The sequence below is a fragment of the Psittacula echo genome (genome assembly GCF_963264785.1).
Source record: "Psittacula echo genome assembly, chromosome: Z".
Lineage (NCBI taxonomy): Eukaryota > Metazoa > Chordata > Aves > Psittaciformes > Psittacidae > Psittacula > Psittacula echo.
This window is the reverse complement of record NC_137742.1, coordinates 14,591,388-14,618,266: the sequence shown is the minus strand read 5'-3', so window position 1 is coordinate 14,618,266 and position 26,879 is coordinate 14,591,388. Positions and strand designations below refer to the sequence as shown.

The 26,879-nt window shown below is 35.9% G+C and overlaps 1 protein-coding gene across 10 annotated transcripts in view; it reads right to left on the bottom strand.

The window, feature by feature from the left end:
- Window positions 1-26,879, bottom strand: part of NIPBL (NIPBL cohesin loading factor) — a 159,580-nt gene that overhangs the window by 35,463 nt on the left and 97,238 nt on the right. For 5 of the 10 annotated variants that reach the window (XM_080636687.1, XM_080636691.1, XM_080636695.1 and 2 more), the window contains 7 exons: window positions 21,315-22,853; window positions 8,752-8,934; window positions 4,930-5,127; window positions 4,678-4,749; window positions 4,498-4,587; window positions 3,260-3,363; window positions 211-297 (listed from right to left, as the gene is read on the bottom strand). In XM_080636687.1, the coding sequence (XP_080492813.1) occupies window positions 211-297; window positions 3,260-3,363; window positions 4,498-4,587; window positions 4,678-4,749; window positions 4,930-5,127; window positions 8,752-8,934; window positions 21,315-22,853 (2,273 nt within the window). Of the gene's footprint in view, window positions 1-210; window positions 298-3,259; window positions 3,364-4,497; window positions 4,588-4,677; window positions 4,750-4,929; window positions 5,128-8,751; window positions 8,935-21,314; window positions 22,854-25,359; window positions 25,811-26,879 lie in introns of all 10 variants that reach the window. The other 5 variants (XM_080636696.1, XM_080636689.1, XM_080636690.1 and 2 more) reach the window with 5 other exon arrangements.

Below are 26,879 nucleotides of genomic sequence, written 5' to 3'. Positions count from 1 at the left end.
GTACTATGATAAAACAAGCTTAGCACTGAAAAAAAATATGATCAATGAATTTTACTTCAAATCTTAAAATCTGACGATCTTAATCACATACATATTATATTAGAAAATCCTTCAGACATACACAGTATTTGAAGTTCTCACTATTTAGGACTCAAGTAAAGAAAACTCTATTCTACACAATATTGAGAAATCATGTAATTTGAAACTCACATGGTTAAGTAATGTAGAAAGCTTTGATCCATCTTGAATATTCTTCTCCAAAATATTCAGGACTTTTACTGTTTTATCCGTTGAGAGCTAAAACAAGAAAAGAAACACATCAAAAAACTGCAGGAACATAAAGGCTTCCAAATTGCTGAAAAGAATACCCATAGATCATATAGAACTTGTCATGTAATCTGAAGCACTGATATTGTAAGCAATTTGAAATAAGGTGAATGATGATAATGTAATTAAATTAGGTGAAATATATTCTAAGATTGCAAACAAACTGCATTTTCAAACAGCAAAATCTATAGAAAAAGATTAAAAATTGCATAACTGTCATTAATGTTGTGTAGTTATACTCTTTTGCTTCTAAACCAGAAATTGACCGAATCCAAGTATCAATCACAAATTCAAACTGACCGTATAAAGTTTTATCAGAAGAAAATCCAAATTCCACGAACAAGAAGAACAAGAAGATATTTAAGTGCTAATAAAAGCAAAAGTATTCCTTACATTTGTGTTAACTTTAAAGAATTAGCATGTTGAAAAAGTAAATGAAACTCACTTAATGATCTTCTACAGAATTATGATTAAATAATTTGTAGAATATTCAAGACAGCAGATTCTGGCCTCTTCAGGAACCTGCTTAGTGGGGTTCCACGGGATATAGCCCTATAGTGCAGGGGGGCCCAAGACTGTTGGCTGATATTCAACAACCAGCTGCTCCAAGCTCAGGAGTGCTGCGTCCAAACTAGAATGAAGCGCAGCAGGAGGGCCAGGAGACCTCCTTGGATGGATAAGGAGCTGCTGAGGAAACTTTGAAAGAAAAAAGAGGCTTATAAAAGGTGGAAGCAACGATAGGCGGCTTGGGAAGAACACAGGGATGTTTTCCAGGAAGCTAGGGACCAGGTTAGGAATGCTAAGGCCCAGTTAGAATTGAACCTGGCTAGGGACGTGAAAGATAACAGGAAGGGATTCTACAGGTACACTGCAAATAAAAGACAGACTAGGGACAAGGTGGACCCTCTCCGGAAGCTATAGGGAGAACTGGCTACCCTGGATTCGGAGAAGGCTGAGGTTCTTAATGACTTCTTTGCCTCAGTCTTCACTGGAAAATGCTCTGGGCACACCACCTAAGTCTTGGAAGGCAGACGCAGGGACTGTAAGAGTGAAGACCCCAGGCCCACTGTAGGAGAGGATCTGGTTCAAGACCATTTTAAGAACCTGAACATGTACAAGTTCATGGGAACTGACTAAATCCATCTGCGGGTCCTGAAGGAGCTAGCAAATGAAGTTGCTAAGCCACTGTCCATCATATTTGACAAATCATGGCAGTCAGGTGAAGTTCCCGATGACTGGCAGAAAGGGAAATATAACCCCCATTTTCGAGAAGGGGAAAATGGATGACCCAGGGAACTACAGACCAGTCAGTCTCACCTCTGTGCCTGGCAAATCTTGGAGCAGATTCTCCTCGAAGGCGTGCTAAGGCACATGAAAAACAACAAGGTGGTTGCTCACAGCCAGCATGGCTTCACTAAGAGGAAATCCTGCCTAACCAACTTGTTGGCCTTCTATGATGGGGCTAAGAAACTGATGGACAGGGGCAGAGCAGTTGATGTCATCTACCTGGACTTGTGCAAAGTGTTCGACACTGTCCCACACGACATCCTTGTCTCTAAATTGGAGAGACATCAATTCGATAGATGAACCACTCGATGGATACAGAACCGGCTGGATGGCTGCACACAAAGAGTTGTGGTCAATGGCTCAATGTCCAGCTGGAGACCAGTAATGAGTGGTGTCCCTCAGGGTTCAGTGCTAAACAGGGGAAGTTTAAATTGGATATAAGGAAAAATTCTTTACTGTGAGGGTGGTGAGGCACTGGAATGGGTTGCCCAGGGAAGCTGTGAATGCTCCATCTGTGGCGGTGTTCAAGGCCAGGTTGGACAAAGCCTTGGGTGACATGGTTTAGCGTGAGGCATCCCTGCCCATGGCAGGGGGGTTGGAACTAGATGATCTTAAGGTCCTTTCCAACCCTAACTATTGTATGACCTGAAGAAATGTATGCTAATATGCTAAACTCAAGACATCCAGTTTCACTCATGCAGATGCTACCGGCACTCACCTTTAGAAGCAATAAAATTCTGATTTTATATATAGAGGGATGCAATTATGTACATATGTATGTGTGAAAAATAGAAGACAGGCTAAGGGTGAGGACTATCAGGAAAAAGAAACACTCAGGTTGACAATATGCTAGAAAGCAAGGTGAGGAGACTGAAGACAAGCCTAGGAAGAATTTGTAAATTTTGGATTAAGGAAAACCCAGCTTCACAGACACTTCATAAACATAAGTGGCCACAAGCAGGCAGAGTAAGAGTTGAATATAAAACAGCTTAAAGCAAGGAGTTCCAGGAAAGTGACAGGAAAGCAAGAACATTGTTTCTAGAGATGTAATACCAACAGTTTACATCAACAAAAAGTTCCTCTGAAGTTGGGAAGAATATGGCAAAGAAACCACGATATGCAATCTACAGAAAATGAATCTTTTTACCACCTGCCATGTTAAATCTTGTAAGTTTGAAAGTCCTTTTTGGAGAGAGGGAGAAAGCATGCAATTTACTGTAATGCTGTCTGGACAATGCACCAATGGCGTATATCAGAAAGGGTTAATTTTTTCCCTTTGCCAGCAGATTCTGATTTGCTGTGGTTGCTCAACATCAGCCATAAGAAGCAACGCCTGTAGGCTGATGTGCGTTTGTGAAAGTATACTAATTATTTAAGATTTTACTTTCAGGCATGGGTATTATGTATCAGTATACAGCCAGCATTGACACAGAGAAGGACCATTCAACAATGGCTCAGCTTCAGACAAAGTAACAGTTAAGAAGTGGTAACATTTGAGCACTTCAGCTAATTCCGCAAAAGCACAACTGTTTACCCTGTCACACATACAGCTGAAATAGGTGGAATGTTACAACAGGGGACATAGCTTTTTGTGTATTTATCAATATTATATGATCAGAAAGAGTTAAAGACTATGAAGATTTACCTTGTCCATAATGCCCATTGCCTTGATTTTTGCAGATTCACTACCCAACTCACTAAGCTGATGTTTTCCAAGTAGCAATTCCTGTGGAATCTCATCATCATCACCTTTAAAAAAAAAAGAAACCAACCCTAGTCATATCTCTAATGAGACTTCAAGAAAAGCAGCCAATATGAAAAAAAAAAAACAACCCCAAGAAAAAGAACTGACTTTCAAATAGCTACCATCTAATAGTTCCAAATAGTTAGCATCTAATAGTTCCCTCTAGTGAAAACTAGTAATGACAACTTTCGGTTGTGTTAAATGACTGCTTGTTAAATATGACTGGCTAACATGAGGCATCCATTTTTAATACAGCAAAATCCATTTATTGCAGCTCTTGTGCCATCACTCACATTTCAGTAAAATAAATCTGAAATGATTATTGTCCTAATTCTAAAGGTCAAATCTTCAGAAGAGCAGTAGATGAAAACCACATATAAAATTAGGCATGTTGGGATAACACTGTGTCTTAATTGTATTTACCTTTAGAAAAAACCCATGATGCTACAGACAGGGAAGGTACCAACGACTTCACTTTCAAATCCAAGGTTGTATACTACTGCTTTAAAAACTGTAGTGATTTGTTTACTATGTTCCTTCCCTTGTTCTAATCCTGTGATAAAAGTGGTATGAAAAAAAAAAACCCAAATGCTTTCTCATCCATTTCAATAGAAACCCACCTTGGTCAAAATGAACTAGCTCCATAGACACTTACGCTAAGCTTTTCACTGAAATGGTTAAGGAGCATATAGTGATTCAGCAGCTAAGCAATAAACACAATAAAGACTTGGCTACTTGAGTTGAATAATCAAACTCTGTTTGGTTAAAAGCCACAAGAGATGCAAAATTATGTGCTTGGACATTATTAGCAGGAGAACTATCTTATGTCTTGCTTGAAAAGATGTTTGACAGAACAGTAACATTCTCATGACATCTCAAAGAGATATCCTTTCCACTCCAAGGGACTATTAGTTGTCCCATTATGATTTTTGCAGGAAGGAGGTTCTTCTTGCAGCAGCAAGTGAAATTGAAAGGCCAGCCCCTCAAGGTGGAAGCCACATAAAAGCAGTATGCCCAATCATGTGTCACAAACAATTAAATCACCAAGTAGGAAGTTCGAAAATATTGATATACACATTTTTTAATGTTTCTTGTGTTTCTAATGGGGAAAACCATTTTGAAAATTTCTGGCATATTACCAAAAGCTGTAAAATCCATGTCTTCCAAATTTTCCAAAATATTCTCTATTGAAGCAGTAAACCTTTTAAAAGTCGAAGAATCCATCATTTCTAGTGAAAAGAAAAAAAAAAAGTACAAATAATTAGTTTACATACAAAACACAAAACACAAACTGTAGAAAATACATCTTCTAAAATTACCTTCAGGTGTTAGTTTAGGTTCATAAGCTTTCCTCTTCTTTTGTTTTTCTTTTTTCTTCATTTTTCTAGCCACTAATTATGAAGATAAAGAAACAAATACTTTCTCAAAAATTAAATAAAAGATTATTTACATTTCTTACACTTGTATTCTTTACTGCATGTAGAGATGGGTTATTTTTAAATGTTTCACACGTCCATTAAAAACACATTGGTATTATGGAACAAAATCGATTTTTTAAAATAATCCGTTACCCTCACTGAGGCTAGGGGGAGAAGAATAATCATCCATATCAGAGTCATCGGGACTGCGGTTACGGTAACGGCCACTACCAGAAGTCCTCCTTCCTTCATGATAATGACCACTTCTCCTATGATCACCAGAAGATCTTCTGTCATGTTCTTCATACTCCCAAGCTTCATCTCTATCCTTTTTATGTCTTTTACGAGAAGCTAGAAATGAAATCCATTTTCATTATAAATACAAAAAAAATGATTTTTAATAGCTCAAAATTAAACATCTTTAAATATTTAAAGGATGTGTAGATGTGGCACTTAGGGACATGGTTTATTGGTGGGATTGGCAGCATTGGGTTAATGGTTAGATTCAATGGTCTTAAAGGTCTTTTCCAACCTATGTGATTCTGTGATCTGCAAGTTAAACACCACCCTATAGCTGTTCTGTAAAACAAGTGAATACTTTAAAACTATTATATCAAATTCTGTTACTGCATTATTCTAACATTTTTTTTTTAGTTACATGAAAGCTGTGCCTGACACTGGCAAAGACATCAGGAAACATTTAAAAACATAAATTTAAAGGGCATTTATCCTTTTTAAGCAAAGTAAGGAAAGCGGAACAAATCAAAATAAGTTTCATCTTTTCATAAGAGAACAGTGAGACAATTTCTTCAGTTATCCAAGTTGCAACAATTATTGGGCGTTCATCTTCCAATTCAGTGATTGCTTTGCCTATTTAACATAGCAAGTTCCAATGAAACTTGCTAATCTAGTGGCTTAAGGATACTCTGTTTTGGCAAAACAGCTAAAATTTTGTCTTGATACATAGTGCAGGAAATTCAGAATAAAGGAGAAAGCTGGAGTCACAATTCGGGGCCAGACACAAAGTCAGTACTGCAGAAGGTTATTATAACCTGTTTTCAGGCAGGACCAAAAAGCCCAGAAGAACTGAATGTTGAAGAAACTTAGATAAATGTGTTGTGCACATCAAAACAGTCGCAAACATCAGATTCTAGACTAAGCAGAGTTTGTGAACCTGCAAAGACAGCCCTGACATCTTGTGTATTCCTACCAAAATCTTGTGAAGTTTAGAGAGGTATGATTGTATATAGGGTTGTTTCTGAGCTCCAAGTGTTTATTCAGAACTAGAACAAAACTGACAAGTTCTTCCTACAACACCAGTTTATTGGGAAGCACAGGAAATACCAGGATAGAGTCACACCTGATATGCACACCAGGATACAGTCAATAGTCAGCTTTGGTTCAGAATTAATTAAAAAAAAAAACCCAAAACAAAACCAAAACTGAGGTGATACTAACGCTCTGTACTGCACCCTTCTTTTAGAAGCTTCCACTTCTAAAAATGTAGTAAAAAAAGTTCTGCACAGAATTGAGACAAGTCTTTAAGGCAATAACTCAGTTCAGGCTTTGAGTTGTACTGTGCTGCTTCTCGATCAGACTTTCTTTTGAATGCACTACAGACATGTTCATGATGCCCGACGTACTAACATTGTCTAAAATGGTTGAGATTTAACTGCAATTAAAGCAATGGAGGGCCATTCTGGATACCTGAAGTGAGTGCATTGAAGAAGAAAGCAAGCGTTTTAGAAGAAAAGACTTTGCACATCTGAACTGATTCATTTTCCCCCATAAGACAGTAGTTTGTGCAGGCAGATGACATCTGTCTCCACACTTTACTGATCATTAGTATCAATTTAAGCTCTGCAGGATGAATTCTGACTCCAGCTACACCTCCATGAGAAAATAATTTCCAGTATTACTTTCCAGCAGAATTTTACATTGACCATTTTTTTTACTGCTGTACGACAAAACAGGCGCTGCTACAGTTATGCTGGCTCTGCAAGGTAAGTAAGAAGAACATAGGAACAGCTATTCACAATCAGTGCTCTATAGAACTTATCCTGAGGTGTACAAAATTGACTAAAAATGTAAGTATTAGTAACACTGCAAGAGTTCCTATCGATTTTATACATAAATAAAAAGTATTCAGAATACAAATACCCAATTTCCTTCTGAATTCTGCCAAACATTTATGCAGTAACACATTTAGCAGTTATGGCATGAGAATGATTCCATCAATTTTTGTCTAATAATTTAATTTAATGGACTGTCTTTATTTCATTAAATGAAATAGATTTATTTTCTTCTATAAAAATTACCATTTTTTTTTTTTTTAAGTTCAAGTTTCGACAACAGTAAGAATTTTGAAATATGCATTTGTAACAATACAAATCTATTCAGTGTGGTTGTTACAAATATTTCATTCCCTTAATCATTTTGTCTCATTTTAATTCAATTCAGTTTTACAGTATCCTTTGAGAAATATTGCAATTTATTTTGAAACCATATGTCCTTACTCAGTTGTTCAGAATGACGGCCAGATCTTGAGTGGATATAATGAACCTAGGATCTCTCAAAGCATATAATTAATGTGAAAGTTTTCCTTAATTTGCTTTACTTTATATTTAAAAATTTCAACAGCCACTATGGCTAATTCGCGCACTAAGGTGTATGAAATTCTTGACAATTCTCTCCATTCCCAACCAACTTAAATAATTCTGTATTATTTTTAAATTCACCGCTCCAGATTATTAGTGCCATAAAGAGGTGCTATGATACGGTAAACATAAGCAAAACATCATTACGTCTTTGCTATAATCAAGACTGATTACAAATTACCTCAATATCTTATACTCACACTCAAAGCAGCATTACTCAGTTATAATTAAAAGGAAAACCAAATAAAAAAAAGGTAATTCTTTTCTGCTTCTTTGATAAAGATTAGAGGTATCACAATTATAATTTTATGTGTATGTATGCATAAGCACTGTGTAACTGTTGGACAAGAACTTGAAACATATTAAAAAGCAGAATAAACAAATATTTTTCTTTTAGACATTAAGAAAGACTGAAAAGGAAAACATTATGTTTTACAAATGTTCAGTGAAATGTTTATTTAAGCAAAGGTGGAAAGAGTTTAACTGTGGAAAAAAAGCATGATAAGTAAGATTCCTGCCCAGGTTAACAGCAATAAGCACTTCTGTAGCCCTGCATGGGTAACACAGCTAAGATGTTATCTCAGACTGAACTGATTAGTCTGTTTTAATAGTTTCTCTTCAGTGCTGGCTAACTGAACTACCATAGAGACTAACTACCGATTCTATTATTAGCAAGTAAGAAATCCATTTCTAACCTAGAGGCACACAATTTCTTGACACTTAGGAACTTGATCTGACTGTGCAGCAAAATTCCAACTACAATCTTCCTCTCTTCCTTTGAAAATAGTTAATTCAAGAAGAGTATCATCAGTAAATGGTATTTTGAAAACCCATCAAAAACAACTCCAGTTTTTCAAACATTATGCCAGAGAAATACAGAAAAAATTCTTCTAGGCAGTAAGATTCTCAATTTATCACGTCAGAAATCCTTCACTAATTAATAAAAATAAGAATAATTTGAAATCTATTTACTGGAATTTTTCTCTGCATATCTTTGTATAGAAGTTTTCAGCGCTGTTTTAAAGGATATTTTCCTTAATTTGATTGGCTAAAAATGTTTCATAGTACAAGTGAAAAAAAAAAAAAAAAAAATCTAGGCAGCGGCTTCCCATAAGGTAATTAGGAAAAGAAATTTAAGATAAGGCTGCTTTCATGTTGAGTGATGAAATGAAATCAAGTAATTTTTCTTTTAAAAGGAAAAAAAGATTCTCGTCTAAGTAGCTGTCAGGAAACTTGTTTTTCATAAGTTTTTGGAATAGCCAACTTAAAAAAAGAAGTATCTTTTCAGAAAAGTTAAATATTAATATGTACTACTTACATTCAAAAGCTTCTTCACTGTCATTGTCTTCATCAGAACTGATTTCAGCATATTTTGGTTTCTCATTAACTGTGCTACGTTTGCGCTTGTTCATTTTCACACGTTCACAAAGTGGCATGGTGGATTCAATTTCTGCCAGGAGCTCAGGAGGCAACTCCTTTAACACTGACTGATCTATGCTACCTATTAACGGAGAGTAAGAAGAGCAAATGTGAACCTGAAGATAAAAATAAGGGCCTAACACTACAGTCCTTATTCAAGAAGCACTTAAAGTATATCCACTAATAATATCACAGTTAGATATACCTGGATGTATTTGACAGGTCTTTTAAAAGTTGTATTTATTGTTCACACTACAATTAGGAATTAGCATAATAAATTGCATACACATCTCCTTCCATAAACTATTCTGTCAGGCATATAAACAAATTCAAATTGGTGAATATCCTTTGTAAAAAGATATCTCTCCTCTACTTACGCAAAATTTAGCCCAATTTCAGCTCATCCTCTGAATTTAACAGGTTTTCTAACAGTGTAGGTTAATTAAAAGATTCTTTGTGCCTCATTAATAGTTGTTCTTATTCTCGTCCATACTATTTAGTGTACACAAGACAGTTATTTTCCCTTTTCCAGTAAGGAGGGACAATCTGTGGCGGAACCTCTAAGGTCTTACCCCTAAATACAGGCCAAATCATTAGTAACCCAACCTCTGGTTCCGTTTTTTTTCCTGAAGTCCTACTTGCAGTTTTATAATGTAAACCAGATTTGTGCTCGATTTTGTCACACAGCAAAGCTGAAAGACTTTTATTTAATACAGACCAACAGCTAGCTGGACAACATCATGTTTCTTTTCCACAGAGGTAAACAGGTGGACAATATCACACCATTCTCATCTCATTTTGAACTACAATTAGACCCATATACAGTCAGAATGCAGATTTACAGTCAAAATTGTTACAACTGATACAAGGAAACCAAATTAATTCAAAAGTATTTCTTGGGGTTTTGTCTATTCAACATCTTACCTTTATCTACCAAAGAACCTATTGCACATATTTGAAGATTACCAGACTAAACTGTTAACCTTTTTCAACAACAGAACCAACATCTTTGCCATAAGCACCTCTCTCTCCTTTCCAAGGCACACTATGTTATTTAGAGAGGAAATCACCTGCAAATTGCTGTACACACACACACACACAATCCTCCAAAAATCATCTTCTGGATGACAATTCATTTTTTAATTGCATTCACTATATCACTAACCTAACTTTCTAAAATTTATTTGCATTCATATCCTATCTTCTAACCCAAGATTAGTGGTTTTCTTTCTTTTCCTCTTTAAACATCTTCAACTGGAATTAGAAAAGCCTTAATATGAGAAATCATTTCCAGCAACAAAATTTTTTGAAAGTCTCATATATTACTTGTTTCACATATGTCTACATTCATAAAAAATGTCTACAAGCAATGCAAGTGATGATCAAAGAATTATTTTTCTACAATTCTTATTATGTTCAGCAAGTCATCTCATTTAAGTGCATCTAAAAAGAAGATTTTACTTAAAATACTGGGCTTTTCTAACTGAGACAGGGAAACACCTATAAATTGAAACTAATAGCAAAAGTTGTACCTGTTTCCCTCATGCTGTGGTCACTCTAAGGTCACTCTAACATTTGTGTTAAGCTGCCATCCCTAGACAATCTCTACCTGCCAAAGTTACCTGTATTCCCAAATTTTAGCATTCGAAAATGCTAGAAAACATTTCACAATGTGGGTGACCACATTGCTGTGACACAATTATTCTTCACTGGCTGGGCACTTGATTGAAGACAGGCAGAAGTATGCCAGCATGGACAGATCACTCCTCTGTATGTACCAGCAGTTGACTGGACGACAGCCAGGTCTAATCTGGATGCCACACAGCTGTGCACCTGAGCAGTGGTGTTCCCATACTAATTGTCCAATTCTTTCTGTACACCTGTACAGTGCCTGAGGAGGCCTCTTTCATTCAGGCCCAGACTACAGGAAAATTCACATACGCATATGTTAAGACAATTTCCACAGGTGAAGTCGCTAGATGGCCTCATATCCTGGTTCTCTAACGCATATTGTCAATTTTATGCACTACTTGTAATTTCATTGAAATCAGCAGGACTACACACATAACATAAAGCCTACAGCAAATTTAGCCAGACATTGAAAAAGTCATCTGTAAGTAAAGGAACAAAAGTTGCATTAAATCTCCAAACAAACACAAATCACAGGCTACTACCCTCCTGCCTCCAAGGAGTACCTATTCTTGCTTTCCTTACTGATCTTGTTCCCAGGGTAGAACACTAATCAATCTTAAAAATAAATCAATTGCCGCAATATTAATTAAAACAACAAAAACAAACAAAAACCAAATTTTTGAATATTTGTAAAAATAACTTCATTTCCTTCTGAAAAATTTATGTTTTCCAGTGCTAAATTCACCTAATGCTTTGTGCTCTCCTGTTACAGATATTCCAGATAATATTATAAGCTTACCTTTTTTTCTTTTATTAGGAAATATGTAAATATTTCTTTATTCAATTGGAACAGCAGAAAAGAGAACAAATGGAATTATTGTAAAGTTCTCTACAACCTATCTTGAAAGTTTTTGTTTCTGTAACAATGTTCCTTGAAGCAAGCGTGCCACAGGGCCAGTTTCCTCAGTTGCTGAAGACTGTAAATAACAACTTTTAAAATGAGTTTTACTCATGCAGTACATAGGAGTTAAGCATGACTGACTGCACATGTAAAAGGACCCCCCATCCTTCCTGAAGAAATACAGGAGTATTATATATTATGGAACTTCAATCAAGAGCTTGTTAATGTTCGTTTTCCTCCATCACTTATGTGGCATCAGGGCCACCTAATATTCACTAGAAACATCTTACTAAATTCCTTCTTTTATACCTTGTATTTTGTAACAAAGGAACTGTTTATTTGCTCAGGGTAGTAGGGAAATAGTTAAGAGAATCTGGTCACGTCAACAACCATTAGGTATAAAAACCATGCTAATGTGTTTTCAGTTTATGGGATACTTTTTAAAAACAATTAAAATAATATACAGCACAAACCCCTTTGAAAGTACCTACAAAAACATGTACAATCACCTTCAATTCTTCAATTTCTTTGCTAAATTTGCTGAGTTATATTTGCCTCTAGTTTGCATTGCTTTTAAATAGCTAGATACTAAAAAGTTACTGCACAAGTTAGTAACAATGCCCCAAAATAGTAGCTTTCTGAAGAACTGCGTTCACCAATGGAATAACCCATTTTTTTTAAATGTGTAATCAGTGTACACAATATGCCTGAAGTGGGCTGTAGGCAACAGTGTTCTGCAGACATCACACATATTTTCAAAGCTGCTTCAACAATTAAAAGAAACAAACCAGAAGAAAAGTATCATTACAAAATCTTTGTCTCACTGTAAAGAACAGCATGCTAACAAACTCCACATTAATGAAAACTGAAGGGCAAGTCAGAATAGCTGTAGAACAATTCTTCTCAATGAACTGCATCCATGAACAGCCACTTCTTTAGTGCTTCTCAGAATACACGCAATGCTGTCCATGAGTTACTAGTTGCTTGCTGGAGGAAGAACAAGTTCTTGGGTTTGATGGCTATTATCAAAAGGTTTCGTAGAGAAGGTATTCAAGAACCTTGAGCTGCCACTTGAATATCCACTGACTGTCAAGATACTTGTTCCCTCACTAAGCAATTCTTGACAAAATTTAATACAGTTAAAGATCAGCCAGGGAATATTAGCTAAAAATGCATCAGCCTGCAAGCTTCCTTCCACATCCTGTTTTAATGTGGGAAGCTTTTCAAAGGGTTTTGCCATGTACACTAGAAAGATTTCTAGAAACACGCAGTGGATGTAGTATTTTCTTTTGCCACATATGGCTTAGAAAAAGAATAGGCAGGCACAGATCTGATTCAAACTTCAGCATTGCTTTTTGTGCATAACTTTATGGGTACTTTCAAGCTTGTAGAACAGCCTTCAGTTAATATTTAAGCATCTCTAATCTTCAGAAGGACCCAAAATCACTTTGCCTTTAATTTGCAAGTCAATCGGATCTCCCTGATCCAGGCATATGGATGCCTTCAAGAGAGGTTAAACATCAGAAAAAAAAGAAAAGGTAACATCATTATAAGCTTTTACTGAATCCATTCAATATGGACAGCACAATTTTTTTTTGACATAACAATCAGTGTATGCATATTAGTTTCAACTGGCTTGATATAATAACTTCAAGCAAGCACCTATGGAAAAGGGAATGATGCTTGGTGATGCTTAGGTCAGCACTCATGCAGATAAGTTTCTATTTTAGATAAAGAACTACAAGAAAAAGGGGGGATAAAAGAGTACTTCCCTACTTTATAAAGATGTCTGGAAAACAAGAACTCTTTTAAAATAGTCAGGTACTGTTACATTTTAGTTCTCAAGCACCACAAGGCAAAGGGCCACATGACTATCTGCTGAAAATGAACAGCTTACTGGTTAAAACTGAAAATGTTTGGTTATCTCTCAGGGTGCAAATTTTATTATATACTTTCTACCAGGATCTCTCTTAAAATGCTCCAGTATGTTGCACTGAGTCCTTGGTGATAAGAGTCCCTTGCCCACCAGCTGCACACTCCTCCAAATAATTCTGTTCCCTGGAGTTTTAAGAACAGAAAGGGAAAAAGGAAAATCACAATCCTTTTCTCAAATTGAAATTTAAGGCATGAGGACAGTGTATCTACTCGTTAAGACTGAAGTTCCACTTTTACCTCAATACCATGTTATCAGCTGAAAAACACACCATCAAATGAATACTGGTGAAAATAATCTGAGAAGTAGTGGCATTTATTCTTGCAGCTCTCCTCTTTCCTGCCCCATTGAAGTTTCTGGAAGGATATACAGCTACATCCTATAAACAGGATATAACTCTCTACTGAGCCCCTTACCCTCATTTTCAACTACATCCATGAATGGTAAGCTCAGCTTACACACATGCACACATCATTAAGAGGGTGGGGAGACTCGACATGCCCTCACTACCACCCAAGGGAACTGCATCCACAGGATTCTCTGCTGCAATGAATTTGGCAGGAGGGAGAAAAACAGGGTTAGGAGGAAATGTGTCATTCCATAGAATCTTCTTGAACACATCTTTCAAAATAATTTTTCCTCATTTGCCCCAGTACTGGCACAAAGGAAAAGCTCCCAGCTTTGGACTAGAGAAAAGAAGAGGTTCAGAATCCCTGCTTATAGTCTGGTGTCTGTAGCTCTGGCCTTGAAAAATGGGACCCAGCCAGGTACGTGGGTCAGAGAAGAATCTGGACACAGCAACAGAGTAATTCCATGATAGAGCAACGGTCATCACTGCACAACGCTAAGTAGCACAGATTCAAAAAGAATTTTACAACAATACAAAATACTTTTAGAAGTAAGAAACAATTTTTGATGGAGGGAAGAGATTTCCAAAGAGCATCCTGAAAGATCCAGGCAGACAGCAGGGAATATACCCAAATCGTGTCCTCCAAAGATGCCAAGAGAACTCACATTTACCTTGTCATCAATAATTTCCTCAAGCTATCCAACTGCTGTGGCACTACAGCCACATGTTATTTTATTCTTTATTGCTATTCACTGGCTTTTTGTCTTTATAAAAATTGATGAAAGGAGGCTAGAGCAGTCTAGGTTTGCAAGATACTTCACAAAAAATATAGCAGTAATCAGAGCAAAATGGAGCAAGACTGGCAATTAAATGCAGTGCTGCACAAACCCCCTGACTTTCATGAATCAGTGTCAGGGGATCATTTTTGGATTTTGCCGTCACTGCTTTTGAATATATGCACTGAAATTTAAGCCAACTCAATTTATTATATTAAAAAGTTATGGTGTTTGGTACAGTTGCAAAACACAGCATATAATTTTCTGTTACTATTAATGTTCAGAATCAGAAATTTATGTTTGGTATGTTTTCCCAGCCATGTATTCTGATTAACTGGGGTCTCACCTAAGAAAAAAAGATCTTAAGTAAATTCAAATTAGACCTCATAATTTTTCTTCCCATAAAACTCCCATATAAGTAATACAATACAACCAAGATCTTTGCAGAGAATAAACAAAACAAATAAAACAAATATCATGTCTTACATCTGATCTGTGACTACAGGATGTCAAGAACATCTGCTTTTTCCTCACACTATCATGGAAAGATTCTCAGGCTTTACCATTGAGGATAACACATGAAGCTCCTCTTGCTTTGCTTCTTCAAAATAATTACATAAGCAACAATAACAAAAGATTGCTGATGTCTCAGCTTTTAATACAAAATACTATGGGAAAGTTGCTCAGAAGATAACGAAATAGTACATCAGTTTAAGGAATATTTATTTGATAAAAACAATAATAATTTGAAGAACAAAAAAGTTCTCATCCTTTTTTTTTTATTGATAATGTTTCCATGAGGCAAAACTAAATTCCAAATTTCAAGTAAACAGTTTAAATTTTCTTACACATAACCAGCCGAAAATGTCGAGCAACAGAAAAGTTAATTTACCATGCAAACGTGAGGCTTTTCCCTATTTGTATTTTGCCAAATTTACCCTTTGTTTAGAAGAAAATTCAGACCAAAAATTTTGAACATGTATCCCTGCACATAAGCTAAGAATAACATCCATATTTAGATACTTAGACACATGAATATCTTACATACTTAGACAACACTGCATATTGTAATTGACATCAGACAAATTGCTGGCCCACATTTTTACATATTACAATGCATTGTTGCAAAAATTACTTATGCAAAATAGCCTTAGCTATTCCCAGAAGTAAGAGGAACCTGATCAAGCATCCACATGCATGAATCAAGGACAGCTTCAGACTTTCAACAAATTGCTGTGACAAATTAGGTAATAAATTTCTATCACTTATACAGGACAAAGTAATTTTTCAAAAATGAACTAGTTAAACAATGAACTCCTAAATCTGCAAACAGACAAAGCATCATACTTCAGATGAACTAAAACACAATGAAGTTAGTAGTTTCAGGCAAGGTTATTGCTGCAACTAAGAACTAGATGCGCAACATGCGAAGTTCACTCTTAACTACCCAGAGTAAACTTAAGAGCAAGAATCAGAATATTTACCTTAGTGGCAAAGACCAAAGTAGGAAATAATTAAAGCAGCCACACTGTGCTAAAAATGTCTCCTATTGTACTGATAACAGATGAACACAAAAAAGGACTCCCGTGTGCTGTGGCTGAATTCCTGCTGCCTATCAGTTTATCCAAGATATACTTCTGCAAAACAAGTACTAAATGTAACAGTTCCACAGAGTATGTAAAATGCCCATAAAAATCTCAACACACTTTCTGGGATAGGATGGACACATCATACCTTAAAAGTTCCTGCAAGTAGGAGTGATACGTTCCAGTGCAGAGCATGCTAGAGAAATGAGATCTTCCTAGATTTTAATGGGTTATATATAGTCTGGTTTTGGCTTTTGACTAAACAATGCCTGGAACATTTTTCAAACTGTTCAATCAAGAAAGGAGAACAAAATTAATCAGGGCCAAATAGACAAAGTATATATATTAAGATGGATCCTCTAGAAACCCAACACATCTTTAAATGCCAAAAACGGACAGCCAGTTTAGCTGAAAAAAGGTAGTCATTAATATCTCAGAAAGGGGGAAAAGCAGGAAGACAGCAGAATTTTTATGAAAGTGATTTTTTTCAAAAAACCCCAAAATTCTGGTCAAACTTAGATCTTAAGAGAAGCTTCTAACAGTTCAGCTGAGAAGAATTATGATATACTTCTTGTTGTAAAGCATGAAATACATCCTTTTTCCTCTGAAATGTGGCATAATTTTCTGTAGAACTTCAGAGAAATTAATGACATGCTTGATACCTGATGGTGCATGCACATGTGAGATGCTTAGTGGGTTATTACTCTGGTCTTCCCACTCCATGACAGTGATTTCAAATTTCAGATTTGTGGCATTATGGGCTTTCACAACGGTAATCTTTACAAAATCACCATCTGTTGTAAGCAAGCTGACTTGCAGCCTTTTTCTTTCTAGTTATTTCCCTGCAGCACAGCTGCTTGCCCCACACATTTCGGTGAGTATAATAGTCTCTGTTTCAGCATCAAGAGATTGTTATTTTGGAATTGGGTTTGGAAACAAATTTGAACTCTAAAATTTGCCTGATGTGTTAACATCCATAAGCAATTTTTTAAAAGGTTTGCAAATCTTGTTGTTTCAGAAGCCCCCTACATGAAGGATTTTAAAAAAATGTTTAAAATTGATACTCCCTTTCTGTCCAGTTTTCAGCCTTACCAGAAAGTATTTGTGAGCAGCTCTGCTGTGCTAACTAGAAGTCTGTGAGAGACATCACAAGTTGCCTCACTGAGACAACACAATCTGGATACAACTTTTCATCCTGGAATATTCCCTTTCTTGTCACTCCCAGATAGAAGATGAGCACCTAATTGATTACTCTGCTTCACAAGTGAGACTATTTCCAGCAGTGATAGATCTCAAAGATGGACTGTTGTGCTACACGAAAGCCGAATTATCATTACTATAGGCTCTGAAAAAGTCACCTGGAACCAAAAACCAGAAAAAAACCACCACCGACAACAACCCCCTTCCCCCTCCAAAAAAACCCCAACAACACCACACAAGCAAAGGACACAGCAAATTCTAGAATCATTGTTTTACCTCTATGACATGAAGATGATTAAGCAGTAAATTTTTTAGCTGATGCTGTAAGAATATGTGAATATGAATATGAAAAGCACCTTTGACAAAATGGTAAATCTCCACTCAAATTTCAGATCATATCATCAGAGAATGCAGTATACTTAGGAAGACTTGCAGTGAGCCACAAAAACTTATATGTAAAGTTCTGCGTTGTACTGATAAGGAAAAACCATGCAACAATTCACACAATTAAGGAGTAGCATTCAGATAAGACTTGGGTTTTTTTTCTTTAACAACAAACTCTTTTTAGGTGATACCGGAAAACCCAGTGTTTCTGCATAAACACACTCATTTGTCCTAGAACTAAAACTTACATTACATGTATGGTGCTTAATTTTGAAAGGCAATCCTTCAAACATAAACCAACTCAGAAATGTCCTTACACAGACAGTTACAGTTTCTGTCATTATTCGTATCTGTTTCATAGTTTAACAAAGTAAAATGTTCTTATTCAGAATGCAGCAACTGTGAAACTGTTAACAGCTCCCATCCCAACACAGCTGATTAGTATAGCTCTAAGATGCAGCAGAAAAGGTATTCGCTGAAGCTCTGAAAAGCAAGGATAGCAAACATGACCTCCTCATTGCAGGCATGAACTCGAAGGGAAAAGTTTCATGGATCCCTCAACAACATACATTTCCAATAAAACCAGGATAAAGGCATTCACAGATGTTAAACCAGAAGAAAAATGTGTTAAAATTCATTCTGACCCAGACAAAACAGGCCACAAAATTTTACCCTAAGACTCCTTACCAAATACACAACTAAAAAAAATTCCATAACTTTTCTTGGAGCTGGAGTGAGTCTTTCAAAAACCAGGAGAGAGAGAGAAAAAAGCTGATTCTTCATCATAAATGCCAGAAGGGACTGTTGGGATGATTCAGTATTAACAGTTGTGTATGATGGCCATCCCTCCCATTTGTATAATAACACAAAATTTCAAACCTGTCTATAATCTGATTAAAATCTTACTTTGCCTTTTTGTAGTATAATGCAAGGCTTATCCACATGTATAATAAAGTATGGGTTTCAGATTGAAAATTTATAGAAGCAATGTAAAAAGTTGTATAGGCTTTCACTTTGCAATGCATTTATTTTAGCTTAAAATGAGTCAACTTTACTGAGTTTTACAATGAATTAGTATTAGTGCCTTAAAACAGAACGACTATTGAAATGGTGTTTTGAAGCAGCTGAACTAATCGTATTTCAAACTGCATTTTAGATAAATCACAGCAATGATGTTGTATGTGATGAAGCCAGAAGACATTTTCTTGTGGGAGGGATGGATGAAAAAGCAGAAACAAAGGATAAGAAATACAAGCAAGTAAAATAAGGAAAGATAAAGTAAAATATACTAAGCTACATGGAATAAGAGGGATGTGGGAAGTAGAATAATGATGCTACAAGGTAACACTAGAAAAGATCTGCTACAATCTATTAAGAAATATAGGATGAACTAAATAAAGAATGTTTATGAAAATTACTTTTCCTAGTGTATTAAAATGTTTAGAACTAAAAAGGGCACAGAGTAAGACAGCGAACAGTGTTTCTCTCTTTTGGAGTGAGGACATTGTGGCTATGGCATGAATATTTTCTGTATCAGTCAGCTGTTGACAAATAGACTTTAACTTATGAAGAGATACTTCTATAAATTATGAACTTTTTCAAACAATGGAGTTCACCTACTTAATGCGTACCAGATATCCTAGGAAGTAAGTTACCAGTACGTTGGGGGGAAAAATACATAAAACTAAAAATATACATGAAAATTTGAAGTTCAAAGACACTTTTTCCAAAATCCGCCTGGCTGAACACTCAAAACCATTTGTAAGACAGAAACATAGTTACAACATTCTTCTTTTCACAAAACCTATTTCTAATATAATTTTAAGAACCTTGTTCTGAATATAATAGCAAAAAGACTGATATTAGACTCAAACATTTTTTTTTTCCACGGAAAATACATCCCAAGTTATTTAGAGTATATAAGAAATACATGACTTTATAAAACAAAAAATACATAAAAACACTGCAAAAATTTATAAACCTGACTTCAAAATCAAAGTGTTGCTCATGTATGGCACATCTATGAGTCATGCTAATCAGACAAGAGTCATTAAAACCTTTACACGTTACTAAAATGTTCTATATGAATAACCACATACAATACAGACTGTAAAAAAAGTACTTCAGAAACATTTTAGAAAGCATAAACACACTGCATATGGCTCTGAGGGTTCTAAAAATTACTGATTTTCCACACACAGAATTGTGTGAATTCAAACTCTATCCTTCTAAGACTAGAGCTGAGCTCCATCAGAAAGTTTTTAGCATTCCCTATCAAGAACATACAGGTTTAATCTGAAATCTTTAGACTAAACTGACAACAAAGATGTCATAATTTTATGACTAACTCTAGATGCCTATTATTAGAAATGGAAATATTGTCTGTTCTGAACCTCAAAAAGGGACATGGAAAATGTTCATATTTCCAGGATAAAGAGCAAATATTTAACAAGGAGCCTAATGTCTTACAAATAACTAATACACATTCTGAATTGTTAAGTTTTTAAGAGTGAATACAAACAGGTTAGTAGACAGAGAATTGATGCAGCACAATAAATTCATTATACAGGTATCACCTTTGTTGTATACATGTACATAAACATAGTTACACATTCCCCAAGATAATTTCTACATTATTTCTTATTAGATCAACTACATAAGAAAACATTTTAATCTCAAATTCATGATCTACCTGGAACTGCATTCCTAAATCATCCTGAATACAGCTGAAATCCTCTCCCCTGCCACCTGTCTATTTTGAGACATGACAACATATAAACATAACTGTGTGGGAAATTTAAATGTTTTAAATGTTAAAGCATAAAAAATAAAGGAACCCTGACCAGTCAGTAACATTGATTTCACAATGTGAACTTATCTACTTCAGTATGAAACCAAATTAGTCAAAATCAGAGCACCAGGAAGAAAAACAATCCTATATATAAAGTGTTATAACTGCAGAAGAGACTATCAACCAAAAATCAAACCTACAAACTATACTGAATTATTTCCTGTTCATATTATTAATTTGAAAATTCCAGCCAATTGTTTACCAGTTCATTTCCTCTTTCTGCATACAGTGAACCCTAAAGACAATGTCTGAACTCTCCTAAAGACAGAACTTTTTTGTAAGCTTATTGTCACACAGCCTCAAGTGTGGAAGCTCTCCAACAGAGTTGTATTTACAGCGTAAAAGAGGCAAATGGGACTTTGTAACTGTGTTCTTATTGCATCATGTTAAAACATGCCCTGGAAAAGCATAATTCATTTCCAGTTAAGCTTATAGAAGAATCTTAGGGCTTGTATACATAGTATTTCTCACTGCTCCAACTACACTGATTTAGTTACAGTAGTACCAGTCCCTTATACAAAACACACTTAAGCCTGAAGTTTAAATCATGCATGTAAGATTTACAGTTCACTGGATAAATTACCAGAGTAAACTAATGTAGCTGAAGTACAGCTTAAGACCATTTAAGTGTTCCCACATCAGGTACTTGCACTAGAGTAAATAAATCATTTCAGGTTCATTGTAGTAAGACTTCTAATAATGACAGGCCCACAGATGAGCTTCACTTTGTTCCCCAAAATCACCATATAAAAAAGTTTATGTTTTATTTCTAACTACAAAAGTAGCAAATTTTAAAGAACAAGAGTGTAAAAAAGATATAATGCAATTAATATAAAAAAAAAAGTCTTACCTTTATTAGATTTGGATGACTTGTTCTTGTTGGGTTTAAAACAAGAGCCCCTCGATTTATCTTCTCTATCCTTTATAAATTTCTGCACATCATCCAAAGAAAGCTTTTGAAGGACAACTACAGGCTTAGCTCCTTTATTTAGATCTTCAACTAGCCCAATCTTCTCTACTTTGTCTTTCTGTTCAACTCTAAATTCAGTTTTCCTTGACTCCTGAGTAACATTGCCATCTTTATCACGCTTGATTTTTGGAATGACAAAATGTTTCAATGCACCAGATCTTGCCCCCAACAAATAACTGGGAAACTCTGCTTTACTGTCAGCATGTGCTTTATTAGTATCTACTTTACTCTTATTACCATCTGTCCTTCGTTCATCCTTGCTGTTGGGTGATTTAAAACCAGGTTTATCAGGTCTTGATTTACTCGAATCTCCTCTACCTTCCTGTTTAATACGAGGGCTGTCAGGCCTTGATTTCTGATCCCCAGCAGAAAACCTTTCCCTCGAATCACCAGACTCATGCCTGTGTTTCCTTTCAAATTTCTCAGGTTTTGAACCATCAGATTTAATACCATGCTTAGAATCATGTTCATTTTTGTTTGCGGATCTCAAATATTCAGGCCTTCTAATCTTGGATGGATCTCCTCTGTATCTCTCTGAATCTCCCCTATCCTCAGATCTTTGTTTAAGGCTATCATGATCACGTCTCAGTGCATCAGAAACTGAACGACCATCAGGCCTTTGTTTTGTCGGATCAGATCTACTTTCAGGTTTTACCCTTGAAAGATCAGATTTTACATCTAGTTTATGTCTAGATACTTCAACTTTCTTATCTAACAATGGTTTACTGGAGTCCCTCCTATTATCATGTCTATGTTTTGGTGTTTCAGGCCTGCCTTCAGTCTTCTGTTTTGGTGTTTCAGGCCTGCCTTCACTCTTCTGTTTTGGTGTTTCAGGCCTCTGCCTTATTTCCTGTTTGCCATTATTTTGTTTTCCCTCATTCTGTTTCATCTCCATTTGCCTGCTCTCATTTTGTTTTGATTCTGTCTGTCTGTTCTCATTTTGTTTCACTTCCATTTGTCTGCTTTCATGCTTGCTTTCATGTTTAGCCTCTAACTGTTTGTTCTCGTTGTGTTTACTTTCCAACCGTCTGCTCTCACTTTGCTGAAATTCCATTTGCCTGTTTTCATTTTGCTGGATATCTGTCTTTTGACCTTCAAAGTCTGGCTTTTTCCTAAAAATTTCTGGATGGTTTTCAGGTTTAAATTTAAGAACTCCAGCAGTGTCTTCTTGGGGAACACACACAAACGTGTCATTATACTGCTTAATTTCTTCAGGTTTTTTGATGGTGTCCAAATCCTGAGTTACTGTTGCCTGAGAGTCCGCTCTTCCTGCTTGCTGCAGATCGATACTAACCATCAATGCTGGCCTTGCCCCATTTCCTGCAGAACCTGTCTCCTGAGAAGCTGTTCTGTTTCCTCCAGTGGCACCTCCAGCCTCCTGTGGTTTATTTTCTTGTTTTCGCTTCTTCAAAGGCTTATCTGCAAGTTAAAGAGAAACATCATGAATTACATATATAGACTGGTAAATGATCCATTCTCCTCCACTCCCACCAATTAATCCTCCTCAGCAAGTATGTGCACACACAAAAAAATCAGCTGAATTTAAAAGAAGAATAAAACTTCTCTACCTAATACTTTTTAACGTATTCAGACTACCATTCATTGTCAGTCTACCACAGCTGCCAATTACTCATCAAAAAACCCCACCCTTAAAACATAGGACACCAAAGTCTCTGTGTGATTATTTCCTGAGAGAGACACCTAATAAAACAGCTGCAATACATAAAGACAAACCCCCCCCCAACATCCTAATGAAACCCAAAGCTTTTAGAAACCCCCAAACTAATTATGCTTGAAGCAGAAGTCTGCAGCAACAAAGTTAATGTGCACCTCCAGAACTACTTTTTGAGGAATACTACTATAAACGATTCCCTTCTGACAGATTCAGCCTGCTTCATTATACATGAACTGAGCAAGAATCTACAGTGATTAAGACAGAGGTTCTCCCTACTTGGTTCAGTGCATCAGTTGGACTTCACACGTATTTTATAGCCAGGGAGCACATGAACAATGAACAAGAATTATTAAAGTAACTCCAACACTCCATGCTTGTCTTTGAACCGAAGCAGTATAACAAGAGCTGGAGTCTATACCATAACACATACGTGTTTGTTGGGGGGTGACTACACACTTAAAAACTTCACTATTTTCTCTTTCCAACCATAATTCTTCTCATGGATAAAATAAAAAGTTCAGTGGCAACTTTATGTAGCGTCAAGAGCTTGACTCTGCAATAAGCCTTTCAGTTTGTACTAAAAAATCATTAACAGTAGAACACAGAATATAAAGTGAGCCAATCACACCCCCTGTAATTTGGTAGAATTCGTAGAAATGAGAAGCACATGGAAGTATCCAAAAGATATGTTATTTTCATTTAAACTACAACCTATTTCTATAACCAACACGGTATTCTAAACTAAAATTAATTTCTGCCATGAAAACCAAAAGCTTTACTTGCACTAAGCCTTACATTCTCATTTCTGAACTATCATTGCGTAATTTGTCAAAAAAAACCCCAATGACTTTCTCTGTAATCAGGGAATATGACTTTAAGAAATTATGAAACTTAAGTTGGAAATACTGTTGTGCAGATGTATTGTCAAAATGCCTAGACCACAAATATACAAAAAATAACTTATTTCATGCCTAGATTTGCGGTGCTTTATCACCAAATGCAATGAGCCAGCTCTTATTTTGGAGCAGGAGAATGAGGTAAGAAGGATGCAATCAAGGAATAGGAAATAAACACCAAGGGAAAAAACACCATCCTCTCAAATTCTAAACTAAAACTGTGAAGTATGTTTTCCAATTTCTTCTACATTTGCAGAAGATTCTCATTTAGAAGAATTAAAACTTTGAACAATCATCTCCAATATTAACATTAAAGAACAACATCAAATAGTTATATGGTCAATGCCAGTGACAGGCACATGCTTTTTCCCCCATCATTTTTATTCCCAAGTCTATTTGTACATCTCTAATTTCCTAAAACTCCAGAATTATATATATATTATTATATATTAAGGCTGGAAGACAGTAAAGACAGATACAATCAACTCCATGCAGACACTGGTCAACTGCAAATAAGGAACTTTGCAAAATCCAACAAAAACCTGTAAGAACACCTGCCAACTTTATGGTAGAGTTGTGAAGCAAAATAAATTTGCCAAATCAAAGGTGCAGCTTTACAGCAGGAAGATTTTTTTCTTTTTCTGTACTACACAACTATTGGATTGATATGAGAACTTACACAGATTAATTTCCCTACACTATAGCTTAAAATTAATATATTTTTTTGAAACCTTCATGCAGTGATGAAAAACTTTTTTCTCCTTGTGACTAAGAGGGCTTTGGCCTCATTGAGTTTCATGGCAAATCTTAGGAATGGTAATGAAGTAGAAGATTTCAGATTCATCGGTTTCAAATTGGATGTTGGGTTTTTTTCGGTTAAAGAAAACACATTAACAGACACATATCCACACACATTACCTTATTTCTGAATTACAACTCTTTAAATTTTGACAACAAATTGAGAAAGTTGTGTTCTTAGCAAAAATCATTCAGGTTTTTCATTTTAACCTAGAAAGGTCAGCCACACTTAAAAAGTCCTGTAAAGCTCTGATGGTGGATCTAACAGTAGCCTTTAAGACATTACTGTTATCAGTTTTCTGCCCCATTCCTTTAAATGAGGTTATCACCTGTAGCAGAAGGGAACACACATTCGTATTTCCACAAGTGTATGTCATTGTCCAAAGTATCACCTAAAGGCACTAGAGAAGATGGTTTACATAAACATACCAGGCTGAACGAGTCAGATAAGAGCCAGGTGAATTTTTCCCTCTGCTTCCGCTACTATAGGAACAAGGCAGATGGCCAGAAGCTGCGATGTCTTAAAACAACTGTAGCTGGATCAACCAAAACTCACCTTTCAGAACCCTCATGCTGAAGGCTCCAAGATTAAACAACCAAAACAATTCAAGTAGGATCAATTTTCTTGCTTGAACTTCTGTAACTGACCAGGCTCAAAATGCTGATGCTCTTCATCATCCAAAACATCAAATTGTAAGTTGAACACATGTAAGTAGATGATCAAATCAGAACTTGGCAAATGTACTCCCTCTAAACACAGAGCTCTTCTGAAGCACCTTCCTCATTTCTCTTGACAAATGAATACTGATGTTTTAGTATGTCATAATAACAACGTGTTGACATCTTATCTAAGAACACCTTCGAAGTTTTCTCTTCCTAAATGGCAGGGTGATTGTAAACAGAGTTACAAATTACTCCGGATTTCTTCATATGTCCAGTGCATCTTCACGGCGATCCTCAGAACTAGATTTCATCATAACTGTTTTGCTTCTATGAGATTTCAGGATCTAGGACAAAAAAACTGGCCCAAGTATATGAAAATATCAGGTTGAACTAGGGCATAAAAGATATGACAAGTACATAGTACAGCCATCTTCATAGAGCATAAAGAAAAAATTCCACTGACTGAGCACAAAAAACTTTTAAGTTGCCATGGTAGCTGCAGAAATCTGAAAGCTGACATACACCATTGGATTTCAAGGGCTTTATGAAATCTTGAACTCACTTTGAACTACATGAGAATAATCAAAGAGTCAGAGGTGAATACAGAGTAATTACCATCAGAAAACAGATGTCTTCATATCTTTTCTTTTACAGTCAAATATATGCAAGTTTGCATGCATCTACTTTGTTGTCTTTAGTCCCAAGACCCTTTAGAGTTTTGATGAACATAGGAACGTGGGAACTTTTACAATATCCATTCAAATATACTCTGTATCCTTCAGTATCCAAGCTTCATCCACTTCATTCCATATATAGTAGGATTTCTTTTTATTATCAGGACCCAGGACTTTGCCAAAATACCAGGCTAACATTTTTCTTTCAAATCCTACAGATGTAGGTTCAAAGCTTGCCACAGTTCTGGACACACAGGCTCGCAAGCTCTTGAGACTAATAAAATGTGATCAGCATCTTTTTCCTTCACTCTTTGTAACAGTCTTCATAATAAAAGGAATATGTTTTAAACTTTCTATGTTAGAGATGAAGTATCGAAGTTTTCTGTTTTGAGCTTCTTTTCTCTTTAGTGATATTATCCACTCCTTCCCCTCTTCCCTCAGAACATAGATACATCCAAAATATATCTATATTTTGTCCAATTCTTGAAAAAAGAATTATGATGGTTCAGAGCATAGTCTGACCCTAGTTATTCTCTTTATGTATACATTCTTTTGGCTTGGCAAACCTGCATAGATGTTCTCTTCACATTGCAACATGCTCAACACAAGACAATACCTTGGTACTCAAAGCAAGATCAGAAGCTACCTTATTCTAAAAAAATAGTAGAGATGTTCTGTAAGTTAAATGGGTCACTGTGGTGCAAGAAAAAATACATTACAGGAACCACAAGTTTGAAAT